Source organism: Polyodon spathula, chromosome 34 (assembly GCF_017654505.1).
Source record: "Polyodon spathula isolate WHYD16114869_AA chromosome 34, ASM1765450v1, whole genome shotgun sequence".
Taxonomy (NCBI): Eukaryota; Metazoa; Chordata; class Actinopteri; order Acipenseriformes; family Polyodontidae; genus Polyodon; species Polyodon spathula.
The window spans coordinates 2,501,605-2,517,562 of record NC_054567.1 but is presented as its reverse complement, the minus strand read 5'-3'; the positions used below and the strand labels follow the sequence as shown (position 1 = coordinate 2,517,562).

General features: G+C 38.9%; 1 protein-coding gene across 2 annotated transcripts in view; it reads left to right on the top strand.

Moving 5' to 3' along the window:
- The window catches only part of LOC121303624 (astrotactin-2-like), a 728,767-nt gene that overhangs the window by 212,685 nt on the left and 500,124 nt on the right, over positions 1-15,958 (top strand). The window contains exon 4 of one of the 2 annotated variants that reach the window (XM_041234419.1): positions 3,545-3,694. The exons of the other annotated variant lie outside the window; for it this stretch is intronic. Coding sequence (XP_041090353.1) covers positions 3,545-3,694 — 150 coding nt within the window. The remainder of the gene's footprint in view (positions 1-3,544; positions 3,695-15,958) is intronic. 2 annotated transcript variants of the gene reach the window in all.

Sequence of the window (15,958 nt, the reverse complement as noted above, 5' to 3'; positions counted from 1 at the left end):
ATATATATATATATATATATATATATAATTTGGTTTAAATGACAGGTGTAATGTTCACATGTAGGTCATATCTCAAGGCAGGAAATATTATTTTATCAGACAAATAAAGTGAAAATGTCACAATACCTGGCTTTCTGCTAATGTGTTTGGATAGAGTCCAGTTTGAAATTGAATGTCATGCCAAGAGAAGTCACCTGCCTAGTAAACCAATAGCTATCCTTTAATGCTTATGTTCCCTGCTGTTATTTAATGCATTCCCCTAATCGACACAAAAGGCTGCGTTAAAACACAACCGTTTCTTTGTAACGTATAGCAGCATGTTTAAACTTCAGACAGGAATCTGTGGCTTAATAAAAATGTACATTACTTCTTATGACTTGCTGTCTTCTACCATCTGGGGCTTTTCATTTTGATCAATGTGAAGAACAACCTCCAAGTAGTTGTATATTACAGAATGCAGATTTTCCAGCTGTGTATCTCAACCAGGGGGGTGGGGGGCTGGACACGGCTTACTGCAGTGCAGACAGCAGTATAGTGTGGATGATTCCAATAGAAGAGAAGACAAGTAAGCAGAATTACACTAAGTGAATGCTGGAATTACTAGCTTAACAATGTGCTTCACGACTACTGGCATATGTGCCAATTAAATTAAACAGTATCAACACAATTGTAATATATGTATATGGGGATTTAATTTGACAGTAGCGTCTTTAGGAGGACAGATTTGACTTGATAGACTACATAATTAAACTTTGACTTTGTTTTTACAGAAAGCGCTTAATGAAAGAACTGAATGAGTTGCACCTGAATGACATCTACGCCCCTCATTTCTCAAAGTGTAACATATTTTTATAAACAGATTGGATGGTTGTAGTTACTAAACATACAATTAAACATAAGTTTTCAAAATTCACACATTAATCTACAATCAACAAGCAAAACACTTATTCATTTTAACTGATTCATTCACATGTAATTGCAATAACGTTACAATTAAAGCTCAATGTTACTATTTTAAAATTAGTGTTTTGCTTGCTGATTGTCCTGGTACCAGTATAGGGCTAGATGTCATCTGCACCGTTACTGCTGGCCTATTTGAAAATAGCAAGGGGAAGGAATCGCTCTTCATACCCGCACAACAGGGCAACTTCATTCATCATGTAGCAAGACGGGTCAAAATGAGCGGAACACAGATAGGAACATTGAGAAGACCCTTTCCAAACTCTGGTACACTGAACAGACTTTGTCTAGCTCTGTGCTAGCTTCTTTTCTTTTGGCCATAAATGAAGCTTGACACTGTCTTTAGTTATGTTTGAACACCCCCTAATACACATTGTCATGACATCGGAAAAACAACTAACTTAAAATAAATAATTTAGAATAGAATATGAATAAGAAAATAAATTAACAGAATAGTTATATTAATAATCATGAAAAATGACCGTGAATAGTTTTGACAGATAGAAAGTGAATGACGAGTGGCGGGAGGAGTTCCCTTTGTAACATCACAGGTCTGAGGCGAGGGAGACGTGGCAAAGCGGTGAAAAGGGATTTTGTTTTGCAAAATAATGGATTTTAGAAATATAATTAGACCGTAAAATATACTGTAGCTATTTTCAGTGATATCAAAGAATAGTTTGGTGCAAAGTGAGGTATAAGGACTGGGGTTGCCCTTTAACAAAGCGCATTGACATTCAACACGGTTACAGTGTTACTAGATATAGGGCCCCTGGCTGCAAATTGACTAAGAATTTCAGTCCTCAGTCTTTATTAAATGGTTTATTCCCACTACAAAAGTAATCCTTAGACTGCTGCTCTGGCCATGTTAACGCAACACAAAGCAGTTCAGAATCCACTTCTGGATTTAGGATAATTTAGTACAGCCTTCCCCAGCATTACTCATAAGCACACAGCGATATGTAATAAATCACTATGGAACATGAAACAGAAGGCAACCTTTTTTCTGGCAACTTTTCAAGCAATAAGTTGGAGTTGAAATTTTTCAAGCTCTGTTCACCAAGCTCACAACATAGCCTAAGCATGCTTGATGTGAGCAGCTTTCTGTTTTTGTATGCTCATCTCAGTCACATTTATAGCATGTGCTCCGGTTTGTATAGTCTTTAAGCATTCTGAGTGCTAAACCCAGCAACAATTCAATATGTAATAATATACTATGGGTGCTAGTGAACTAGAACAGGCTCACTGAAAAAGAGAGGAGAACTCATCAATGAAAATGCTAACAGAATTTTGGATTCTATAGTAGAAAGTGTAGTATAAATGAGGTTGTATAATGCTGTGGAGAGTGTATAATGCACTTACAGTTTAAGGCTCCACGCTGCAAAACTGGCTCTGAAGAGAGTCGAGAACAACCAGAATAATCCTGGATAGGTTGAGGGAAAGGAACACATTTATAAAATCCATGAAAAGAATCTGAAAGGTCAGCCCCAGTCACTATTGCAGCACAGACAGGGACCAGAGGACACATATGGAAGTTGAGTGGATGCAGATTAAGAGGGTGGGAGGCATGTTTTCATGGGGGTGTGTGGCTTGGGGTTTCAAGCCGTGCCACTTCTGATGATTCCTTGGGATATCAAGAGCATGTGGATGTGGTTCAGAGATCAATTACCTGTATTAGGAACCAGAGAAGCAACAATGGGCCAAATGGTCTCCTTTCATTCCTAAATTTTCTTATGTCCTTATGCTCGATGATCTGTCTGCCCCTTTCACAGCACAACCAGGCACGTAATATAGGCATTATCCTCATGGTGGTTGTTATTTACACATAATGTTCACAGGCAGGAGACACTTAACCCACCACTAACCAGTACAGAATTCAAAACACTGACCATTTGCTGAAGCATTTTCCTGACTTTAGAAAAAACAACAACAGTGATGAATTGAAATACAAGTATAGCCTTCTTAGGTTAGGCTGGTGAAGGAAACATGTTTTAATATCTGCAGTGTTATTTATTACTGAACTGATCTAATCAAAGTCAACAAATAAACCAATTATTTAAATTATTAGAAAGGTGTATGGCTAAGCTACTGTTGTGTTTAAGCGTTCAATCTTTAATAGTTTTGTAAAAAATGAGCAATTATAATCAACAACCCCCCTCAAGGGATACCATTAAATAATACATTATTGAGGCAAACTGGATCCTAACAGCTTTACCGTGAATGTGTATTTACCTTTAAGGAATTTCTATTTCTCTATAAAAGGAATAGGATGAAGAATAATTTTACAATGTGATCTATTTCTATAATTATAGTTTTGAAAGCACTGCACATTAAGAACTTTTTAAAAATGGCATTAGAATAATTGTATTACTTCTACAGTATTGTATGCATTAAATAACCTGCTAACATTTTTCATAATTGTATTCGTAATATACATATATAATGTATGAATGCTCATCAGACATGTCTTACCATGTTTTATTTGAACCACCTACTATGTTATTCCCCCCTGTGCGTCTTAATATTAAAATGTATAACTCCTTTGTAATGCAACACATTTTAACTTAAAAACATTAACACATTATAGCCATTGACCCCAAACAAGACGCGGTGGAGTCCTTGGTGCAGAAGTTCAAGGAGAGTTTTCGAACGAACACGCCCATCAAGATTGCTCATGTGCAGCAGGAGTCCCACAGCTCCTCCACAAGCAGAACGAAGAGGAGGAGCCGTTCCAGAGGTACAGTAGGTATATTTGCATTCTCAGTATCCACTGACACGTGCAGTGGAGGGGCATACTATCAAAGAGTTTACTCCCCAGTGGCTCAGCAGGAATGGAGCTTGCTGCTTTGTAGGGTTCAGTAACTTGGTAACTTTTTAAAAAGTGTGTCAATCCAGTCTTTAATTCACTCTTTTTTTTGTGGCGAAAAACATTAAACAACAATTCATGTAATGGGTACTTGCCTCTTTTTTTTGATAATAGGGATTTATATAAAGACTGGAGGGAACATTTTGAAATGATGACTCCTAGGCACCTGTTTTGTGAATATTTGAAAAGACTTTCATTTACGGCATGTATTACCCTGTGTAATTATTTACAGATGTTGGTCCACATTAATACACATTAATGCACAGTATTTAGCAACCTTTTTAGTAGCCAACAGTACCAAAGCTTACTGAGTTTGCAAGTTCTTGAAAAATATAGAAAGTTGCTAAAATACTGTATTTTTATATGTACTCTGCAGTTTAAAGTTGCAAAAAAATGTAGATGAAAATAAATATGCATTGTTGGTGCTTTTTGACAGCGTACTTGTGCAATTACATTCGTCAGTTCTGTATTTACTTTGCAGTAACTGTGCAGTTAATAAAGCCACTTAAAGTAAAGAATGAAGACTTTTTAAACAGGGAAGGTCTTGTTTGAAGTCTTTAAGTGACCACCGAGAAATTCACATCTTTATGGCTAAAGATCAGAAAGATGTGCACTGTGGACTCCTCAAATACAGGCACAGTGCATTAAGGATTGGTGGTTTCTGTAAACTTGTGGATTTCAATATTGGAGGACATTAAAGAATAAGTAAGCAGGGTTCTGAAATATAGAGCGTTACATGTCCCCACATGTTGCTACAACTCCTTAAATAATATACCTGTAATTTTTATTTTAATTGTTAACATCCCGACAACTTTTTTTTTTATACTTCATTACTTTAAAGTTTGTTTCAAAGCTCTTTTCAGAATGTCTGCTCTAATGCACTGGGGTTTGACATCTATCTGCTAAATCACTGCAGGATTTAAAAAACAAACACAAATAAAACATAGCAGCAAGTGCTCTGGTTCTTCTGTTCCTTACCACATCATGGATCATTATTGCTGTGTGACCTGTTTGACAAAGCGGCCAATATTCCTTACACTGTCAATGCACTAGAGTGGCCATTTTCAAAACAGCTTTGAAACAGACTTTAAAGTTATACAGTCAGCACTTGGATATCTGTTACCCAGATACACGTCAGTCATGTTTTACCACCTTTGCATTAAGAATAAAGTCAATCCCCATTATATATATACTGTATGTAACAAATTAATGCACTTACCCTTCACATGTGATTTCCTGACCCTTCACCAGTTTTCTGATACAAAGCCCATCTCTTCAATGTTACAATGTATTTTTTTTCTCACATGCCAAATCAGCCTGTCTTTATTGTGCAGTTACACAGCGCTTCCTCCAATTTCACATGAAGAAAATGCAGCAAAAACAAAGCGAATGAGACAAGCTACAGTAATGGAAAAGTTAATCATTAAACAGTTTTAGATCCATTTTTTTTAAATATGTGATCTTTAGTTGCTTTTGTGCATTTTCATTTCCAAGTGACAGTGACATTAGGGCCCTATCGAGCATTATATTCTGCAATGTTTAATAGTGACTTTGGAAACTGTTTTAATTCTGGAAACAGATGTTGTTTTTTTAATCTTTTGCTAATTTGCTTTGCCTTTTATGTTTTACGCTGTATTGTGCATAGGTAACATTTTGATTTAATTTTGCTGTTGGGTCGTTAACAGGGAATTGACGTACTGCTGTAATACATACCAGATTTAAAAGTATGTACTGTATTACAGTCCATGTGTCCACAGTCATCTCTTTTGGCAAGTGATATTTTCAGAATCATATAGTTCTGAATTCAAATACTTCATCTGTTGAAAATATAGTACTGTACCAGCACAACCAACTATAGTACATCCAAATGGAAGAATACTTATTTTAAAACACAGTCCTTTCAGCTTTGTATTTTTGACATTGTATCTTTTTTGTGTTCCCTGAAAAAATGGACAAGGGTTGGAATGGGCCAAAATGAAATAATTAGGTATGTGTCACATTCGTTTACCTGTCACTGAAATCCAAATTTTATAGGGTCGGATATGTGAGTGCTGACTGTAAGTGTAAAAAGTTGTCAGGATGTTAACAATGAAAAGAAAAATGACAGGTACATTATTTAAACAAAGCTCGTCGTGCACCCCACACCGTGCGATATAACTCGTGTCAAACGTCTATACCTCGAACCTCTTTGTAGCAGCACATATATTGAAACAGTTGTAGCAGCACGTGGAGCGTGGAACGCTATATTGAAACAGTTGTTGCAGCACGTGGGGCGTGGAACGCTATATTGAAACAGTTGTAGCAACACATGGGGATGTGGAACTCTATATTTTTCAGAACCCCGCTAATTACTCTTTAAAGTGAGTTCAGTAAGGGTTGTAAAATACATTAAAATCTGTAATAGAATCAGCCAGTGTTTAGTAATGAGATTCAGAGATTTAGCTGGGTTTCCATTGTGAGAAACACATTATCTCACTCAAACCAACCCCTGTAACTCCTTGAAATATCACCTTACAGCTTCCTCATGTCACTATCCATATAGACTTATCTGTGAACAATCTACATTGTAACTTGATAGCTTTTCAAATCATTAGTTAAATGATACATATGCTGAAGACATTCAATAAGCATGCGCTCAACAATACAAGAGAAGGTTGTAATATAATTCAATAAGCATATCCTCAACAGTACAAGAGGTTTGTAATATAGATCTTGAGATTAGCTGCTTATCTTATAGATTCAGTTCTTCGGAATTCCTTCTCAGATGTCTTCTTCATTATTATTGGTGAATTCTCAAGCTCTTTATTCCAAATTATAATTTGCATCATCTTTTCAGAAAGACCTTAACCCCCATAAGGTAACCTGGGGTCCATTCAGACCCCACAGTGCTTTAGTATCCGTTATTATGTGGATCAAGTGACTTGTTTTTTGTTTCCTTTTAGGTAGTTGTCAGGCACCCATCCTGTTACACTGTGCAAAGGATAATTCTAGTCCAGGTAGCCTGGTTGAATTTCCCAAATTGTTTTAGGTTTGGGGTCCATATGGACCCCAGGTGCAGTGTATCGACGGGCCCGACCTTCTCGCGTGAATACCTCAGGCTTGTTTGAAAGTACAGTTAACACAGATTAGTAGCTTTGGACTGTGGTGAATGAATTGAAAAACGCACCCCATCGCCCTTTATTCTTGAAGAGGCACAAGAAGTTCAATAAAGTCTTGAAACCAATCTGCATAAATCAATAGGGTTAATTGTAAGTAATACAATTCTGAACTAATTTCAAATCCTATATTCTGCACACTGTAGCATAGAGGTGGACTGGATGAAGGCTATTTGCAGAAGCTACAGAGCTTGTAAGAAACTGTGCCCTAGCTGAGGTCATAGGGTACTGTGAGAGATATAAACACTGTAGCTTCATATGAACATCTTTTTATTATTAAAGACTAACAAGGTAAGGAGGGGATTTCATGTTATTGACATTGTATGCTTGAATTCACATATGCAACTGAAGAAAAAAAAACATATTCGAGATTTCATAAAAAATATAATGCAGCCCAATAAAGTATTCGGTTAGAATATCATCTGATTTTAAAGGAAGAAATCCAATTATTAATCTCTTTTGGCTTTCAGATTGTAACAATGCACCAAATAAAATGACCAAACCAAAAATAAACAACAGGCATTTTATTGAGGGTTTAGGGGCTTGTGGGTAATTCAACCTTTTGAACCTATTCGTTTTAGAATAGTAATTGGTATTTTTTTCTTTTCAGACAAAAAGTGAGCTGATGGTGGTTTGAAATCAATAGCCCTGCATGTGTGCTGGTCTGTTCAGAAAAAACTGTGCTTCGAAAATGATTGAAATACTGGGTGCATTCACTAGCAGCTCTGTTCAGAAACCTCCTCCAGAAATGGACAACGTCACAGTGTGGTGCTTGTTTTACCTGTTGTGTTAATTTGTGCACAAAGCTGCAAACTATACAGTACTGGAGTATAGTGTGGATTGCTGGAGGAGTAGCAAATAAAATGAGGCCCTGACTATCAATCCTTGTTTTTCCTGGTTCCTTCCTTACTGGTCTATTGTCCTGCGGCTCTGGCCATCTACCAAAAACCCCACCAAATACTCCACACAGAAATTAGTACGTTTAACCAATATGTTGTAATTAAACAATAAAGCACGAGAGGGCATGGGTTTTGCTGGATGTTGTCACTTCTTGGCGCGTTGTTAGGCTTTATAATGCCTCTATAAACACCCTGTAAAAAAGAAAGGAGAAATGTATGTAGTTTTATTAACATTTTGAGGTATAACCTTCATTTATAAAACCTATATAAAACCCTTGCGTAGATGTGTTTCAGTTCATTGTTCTGACTTTAAATAGCTATAATAAAGGAGGAGCGTGAAGGAGGAGAGAGTGAAGGCGACATTTGGATGGTTAAGACATTTGGGTTATATAATGTAAATACTGTCAAAAAATATAAAAATATCCACAGTTAAAAATAAATGAAGACGGCTGATAACAACTAAAGGAGATAAACAGAATATCTGACACCTGGATCTGATGAAAGTTACAGAAAATGACTGGTATAAATAAAATACAAGAACATCGTCTTGTTTAAAATAGCAAACTGGTTCATAGTGCAGATTAATAGAAACTGGAAGATATGACAAGAAACCTTGATGTCTTCAGTATCTTCTATGACAGCAGGTATTTTGACAGGTGTTTTCTTTGATTTTGGTGGCGCAGTGATATGTGGTTAAGCACAGCTGATCATGTGCTTATCATGACATTGTGCTGGGCTTGAAACCGTGATTAACTAATCAGCATGCAGCATTCTAACAATCTGTTTTATAAACAGAATTATATTTCAGTGTAAAACTGAACACGATTGTGGAAGACTGCAGCTTTAAGTTCGTCCTTTCAGAACCGTATAAACCAGGCCTAATAACTCTAAATAATGACTACAAGAAAGTCTCTCTCAAATCCAGGAAAAAAAGGCATTTAATGAGGAAGACCCCCTGCTATTGCTCAGCTTGTGATTTTGACTGCACACCATTTGAATTCCTAGCAGAGGTTCTAAGTTAAATTAACGAGGATCTATTAGATGTTGAATTAAAACTCTTTCCCGGTTGGTGCTGTACTGGTCTAGTGTGTCATGTGATCTCATCTCTGGTATTTTCTACTGTACTGGTGTAGTGTGCCACGTGATCTCGTCTATGGTATTTGATGCTGTACTGGTGTAGTGTCTCATGTGATCTTGTCTATGGCATTTGATGCTGTACTTGTCTAGTGTGTCATGTGATCTTGTCTATGGCATTTAATGCTGTACTGGTCTAGTGTGTCATGTGATCTTGTCTATGGCATTTGATGCTGTACTGGTGTAGTGTGTCGTGTGATCAAGTCTCTGGTATTTGATGCTGTACTGGTCTAGTGTGTCGTGTGATCAAGTCTCTGGTATTTGGTGCTGTACTGGTCTAGTGTGTCGTGTGATCAAGTCTCTGGTATTTGGTGCTGTACTGGTCTAGTGTGTCGTGTGATCAAGTCTCTGGTATTTGGTGCTGTACTTGTGTAGTTTGTCATCTGATCTTGTCTCTGGTATTTTATGCTGTACTGGTCTAATGTGTCATGTGATCTCTTCTCTGGTATTTCTACTATATTGGTGTAATGTATTGTGATCTCTTCTATGGTATTTGATACTGTACTGGTGTAGTGTGTCGTGTGATCTTGTCTATGGCATTTGATGCTGTACTGGTGTAGTGTGTCGTGTGATCTCGTCTATGGCATTTGATGCTGTACTGGTCTAGTGTGTCGTGTGATCAAGTCTCTGGTATTTGGTGCTGTACTGGTCTAGTGTGTCATGTGAGCAAGTATCTGGTATTTGGTTCTGTACTTGTGTAGTGTGTCATGTGATTTTGTCTCTGGTATTTGATGCTGTACTGGTGTAGTGTGTCATGTGATCTTGTCTATGGTATTTGATATTGTACTGGTCTAATGTGTCATGTGATCTCTTCTCTGGTATTTCTACTATATTGGTGTAATATATTGTGATCTCATCTATGGTATTTGATACTGTACTGGTGTAGTGTGTCATGTGATCTCGTCTATGGCATTTGATGCTGTACTGGTGTAATGTATTGTGATCTCATCTATGCTATTTGAAGCTGTACTGGTGTAGTGTGTCATGTGATTTCGTCTCTGGTATTTGATATTGTACTGGTCTAGTGTTTCATGTCATCTCATCTCTGGCATTGGTGCATCAGATCTGTTACTGTAAGTTTATACAAACTTCAAAATGCAATGTTACACTTTGGCAGATAAAAGCAATGTGTTTAATTAACATTAACACAAAAGTACACTTGCCAGCATCATAAAGCTCAAGTGTTTATGTCACAGCAAATCAGGAAATGTGGGATTGCATTTGCACACTGTATAAGGGACCATAGCTTTAAATGGCTGTGGCAGGAGAAAGTGACCATTCCTAAACGATTACCACGTCCTTTAGGGAATGAAGAAATGTGTGCCAGTCTGTTAACCACAAAATCATCTCCTCTGACTCCTTGTGAAATAGTAAGTAAGTGTGCTTATAGAACTACCTCCTATCAGTCCTCTATTTAAATCTGGTAGATTGACCCTCTTTCCCATTGTGACTGAAATTGACGATCGACATGGAGAAAGTATGTGCTGCATATGACAAGTCTATTTATTTCTCCAGCTGCCATGATGCAGTGCTTTCATTTATTCAGTGTCTGATATTTTCTTCTGAGGTTTATAGTTCAGAACTATAACAAATCCTGATGCCACTTGAAAGCATAAGAGACCAGCAAGTAAAAATCTGGATTCCAGTGGCCAATCAGGGCTGCACAGAACGAAAGTAAAAGACAATATTCTAAGGCACAGTTGTGTTGGTTAGTCCTGTGAGATCAAGTAATTGAAGTCACATAACAGCTCTGCTTCCTTCCATTAATATGCCTGCCTAAAACTTTAAAAAAATGAAAACAAATGCAATTTCAATACATCCTGAAGTTTCTTCCCTCTGTTTCCTTTGTTGTTGCATGTTCCTGTCAGGACTCCTTTCAGACTGAAAGCGAAATCGTGGATCTCACTCACTATCAATTCCATTCAGGTTCTTTCTAACACCCAATAACGCAGTTGTCTCATCCATTGAAGTGCTATTTAAATGGCAGAAGGTTGCATTAAATCAGAGCTTTGGGAATAAACTGAACTTGGATATGGCAGATTTGCCAATTCCCCAGTTCCACCGCATAGTGTGAGCTGCAGGGAGCTCCATCTTTAGTTTAGTATAAATCATATTTTAGTTAAAATGCAATTTACTGGAATCAAGAGGCACTTTGGACTCCTTGAAAATTAATAATAGTCTGTAGATTGTGAATGTGATGGCGTGCCATGCATTATGATTCAACCATGTTATGTCAATCACAGTACAATGAAAAGTAATATACATGTAAAAGTGCCGTGCATTTTATTGAACTGTGGCAATGTTGCCCGTCCCTATGTGTATTTCAGTGTTATATGTTGTGTGTTTTGTGTTAATGTTGGTGTATAGTCATTGGTACACGGGATATAAATGGGTCTGTGGAACACGAGTTGTTTAAAATGTATATTTGTATTTAGGCACGAGGATTGCACAGCACTTCACGTGCAGGTAAAATGTAATAATATGCGAGCATGGGGAATTGCACTTTATTAATTCATGGGCAGTTGTACCGTGACTCCAATTGAATGATTGATTAGCAATTGAGTCTTGGTACAGCTGCATAAAAGCTGCATGTTTTCACTCACTCTGGGTTGTGTGTTTGGTGAGTGGAGAATGGGATTGGAGAAGGAGGTAATAATCATAGTAATAGTTAAAATATCAGCTCACTGTGTTTGTCTCTGTAGTCCATTTTGTTTGTCTCTCTATTTTGGCGAAAGTGCCGTGTACTGTGTTTAGTTTGTCTTTATAACCTTTTATTTTCTGTCTGTTCATTATTAAATGCTGAGTAGTAACAATCACTCAGCTTCACCAAACTCCACCTCTGTTGTTTATTTCCTGGTTCCTTGTTTCTGGTCTGACGTCACCCACTGCAGCCGTCTTTGTGACACGTGGTTTCATTGTGGGATTGCCAGCGTCTCCTAGACGCAGACCAGAGCAAGAACTACAGTTTTTTTGGAAATAAAAAAATAAAAAAATAATGGCTGGAGTGACGGCTACACTGACCTAGAGCTCCTCGGCAGTCTGGAGGACCAAGGTTGGTGCTTTGTCTGCGGGGTGTATGGGCCCGTAGTGGCTGTCTGCCCCTACCAAGAGGGAGAGGAGGAACTGGCCCAGGCGCGGAAGATGAGGAGAAGGAGGCAGAGAAGGGCAAAGGTTAGGAGGAAGCAGAGGGAGCCAAGGTGGGCATGAGGACAAGGGCTGCCCAGAACAGGAGCCAGAAGATGAGGATCCCAGTCGTCCCATGTCTGAGGGGGAGGAGCCTGAACTTCCTACACCGAAGTGGGAGGAGCCTGAGCATCCAGCACCCAGACGGGTGGAAAACAGGCATCTACAGCCCACAAAGGGGAAGTCGGTGCGTCCACAGCCCCAAAAGGGGAAGGCAGAGTGTCCACAGCCCAATTCTCTACTAGCAGAGGATGAATGCCTGCTGGTTCCACCCCAAGAAGAAGAGCCGCACCAGTCCCGTGCAAGAGAGAGAGAGCCGCACCTGTCCCCTGAAACAAGGGTAGACTACACACTGCTCCCACCTCTGTCGCCAGGAGAGCAGCAGGAGCTGACTGTGCCTCCTCCACCTCATAGGCTGCTGAGGGAAGCACGGGGAAGAACCGCCCGGCCTCAGTGGCTGAGAAGAGGGCCAAAACCCACACCCCAGCTTGTCCTGATTCCCCCACATCATTGCTCAGGGATGCCTGCCTCGCTTTTTTCATCCTGTGTGTATGGAGGATATCTCACCCCTGCATGTTGAAAGCACCCAGGGTTGTTTCATCCTGTTGGAACTCTCACTGATCAGAGGTAGCTTATGAACATTTTGTTTGCCCTACCTGTGCTGTTAATTTTAAGAATACAAACCTGTAAGTATGTGTTTGTTTAACTGGAAAAACCCAAGTCTTCCGAATGTCAATAGAGCTATTAATCATTGTGTACATATTAAGTCAAAAACATGGAACCAACTGTCAAAATATCTGAGGACCATAATATACCTACCCATAAAACACACAGCCCTATTATACTGTTGTCTCTATGGTTAGGTTAGGTTTGCATCCAAGGTGGGTGGGTGGGCGAGGGAGTGTGTTTGTCCAATATCTGTGTACTTCTTGTATACGTAAAATACATGGCCATCCTTGATAGCACATATATACCGCTACTTTCCTTTTTTAGACAGCAGTAGCAGATAAACAGAATAATGGGCTAGTTAATGAGCTAGATTCTCAAAGCTTTCTCCAACTCATTATCAGTGCACTTTTTTTCAGAAAGGAAAAACATACACAATAAAGAAACCAAACCATAAGTAAACAAGTCTGCAATTTAATGTAGGTGCTTGTAAGCTGTCTCCAGCTGTTTTATTTGTTTTAGAAGTAATTGCTTTTTTCTTCTCTCTCTCTATCTCTTTTTTCTATAATTATGTGCTTTAAACAAAGAACAACAAAAAATGGACAAGAAAATATCTTGTGTTTATATCACTCATGTCGTTAACATGACTTTTCATTTTTCAAGCCTGTCAATGCAAATTGTGTTAAAGCCCTTTAAATAGACTTTTCAATTAAATGATATCCCTTTTCAGGAAATAGATTAGAAGATTAGACCCTTGTGTTTTCTGAACAAATCCTGCAGTAACCAGTGAGATTGGGTGTGTTCCTGTAGTCATCCTCCAGTAACCAGTGAGACTGAATGTGTCCCTGTAGTCATCCTGCAGTAACCAGTGAGACTGGATGTGTCCCTGTAGTCATCCTGCAGTCACCGTTGAGACTGGATGTGTTCGTGTAGTCATCCTGCAGTCACCAGTGAGGCTTTGTGTGTTCCTGTAGTCATCCTGCAGTCACCAGTGAGACTGGGTGTGTTCCTGTAGTCATCTTGCAGTAACCAGAGAGACTGGGTGTGTTCACTATACTTTCTGAATATCACAATAAGCTATTGTCACATAAATCATAATGAACCCATCCTTTGGGGGCTCGACCACTCATCTTGTTGTGATCTTTTATCTTGTGATACTTGCCTTTCAATGATTTTAATTTAGCCATCGCTTGCTTTTTATTACACACAACACAGCATGTCATTAACTTTTCTACAATTGTTGTGGAATACACATTAGCATGGTGGTTCACTACCGGCACAGAGCCGTCTCCTTGAAAGGTAGTTTACTACCTGCACAGAGCCGTCTCCTCGAAAGGTAGTTCAGTACAGGGAAAGAGCCATCTCCTCGAAAGGTGGTTCAGTACCAGAACAGAGCCGTCTCCTCGAAAGGCGTTTCAGTACTGGCACAGAGCCGTCTCCTCGAAAGGTGGTTCAGTACCGGGTCAGAGCCGTCTCCTCGAAAGGTGGTTCTCTACCGGCACAGAGCCGTCTCCTTGAAAGCTAGTTCAGTACCGGCACAGAGCCGTCTCCTCGAAAGTTGGTTCAGTACTGGCACAGAGCCGTCTCCTGAAAGGTGGTTCAGTACCGGCACAGAGCCGTCTCCTTGAAAGGTAGTTCAGTACCGGCACAGAGCCGTCTCCTTGAAAGGAGTTCAGTACAGGCACAGAGCCGTCTCCTCGAAAGGTAGTTCAGTACCGGCACAGAGCCGTCTCCTCGAAAGGCGTTTCAGTACCGGCACAGAGACGTCTCCTCAAAAGGTGGTTCAGTACCGGCACAGAGCCGTCTCCTCAAAAGGTGGTTCACTACCAGCACAGAGCCGTCTCCTTGAAAGGTGGTTCACTACCAGCACAGAGCCGTCTCCTCGAAAGGTGGTTCAGTGCCGGCATAAAGTGTGACTGCTTTTTACCAGCATTTCCTATATACACTGAAAGTGCTGGCAATTTGCTTCTGTGTAAACATGCCTTAAGACTGCCTTTTTTGGAAGCTAAAGTATTTAGCAAGTTAAAAAAAATATATATTCCTTAGGTCTATTTCTTATGGATCCATTTCAATTTTTACGACTATATAAAAAAATGAAATGCTTCCAACCATAACTAAGTCTCTGCAGCTAAACCCCAGATGCAGTATCACGTGACAGCATTATCTCCACTGGTGACTCCACATGTTGATGCAGCAGCGAATGAAATAATACAGTATATATTTATATTGTTTGTGTATATTCATTATATACACTTTAAACATAAAAACACAAAAATCCTGTAATAAATTGCTCACAAATAATTATGGATTTGCAGCATTTGACTGATCATTTATGTTCAGAACCCTCCTTCCTTGTGAACTGTGACGCACAATGCATTCACTATAGTTATGAATACACTAGGGGAGCTGCATTTGAATAGAAAAAAAAGTAAACACAGCATTTAAGAGTTTTTCTATATATATTTTTTTTTTGTTGTTGTTTTGCGTGTGTGTGTGTGTGTGTGTGTGTGTGTGTGTGTGTGATTTACCCTAGCTTTTTGTTTACATGTTGAGTTACATACAGAGTTGCAGTTATCCAGGAGATCCTGTTTAACGAGCATTAGGCTGTTATCTTGTTTATGTTAAGTGATGAAATGCTTGAATTGATTGTATGGAAATGTGCCGTTCTCCTCCTAATGGCGCCATTTGAATCCATGTACATTTTTAAACACGGTATAAATATGAATACATGTATCAATATATTCATGTTGTTGTGAATGATTAATCAGATAGCTAGCCTAATGTAAATGTAGCTAAAGTGTAATAGCTTGATAATAGTAGTTTGTTTTATGTATTAGGTATGTAGGTATGTGTGTATAATGTATCTAAAATGCGGTTCTACTTGGGAATATTTGTTAATATAGTACTTTTATTTGCACCATAAATAAAAAAGATGTACAGAAAGGTCTACAATCTAAATCTACTTTCCATTGGTGTCAACACTCACATACCGACCCTATAAAATGTTGACTTCAGTGACAGTTTAACAAACAAGGCACATAGGAGGCAGTGTGGTCCAGTGGTTACAGTCCAGGGCTTGTATCTAGAAGGTCACTGGT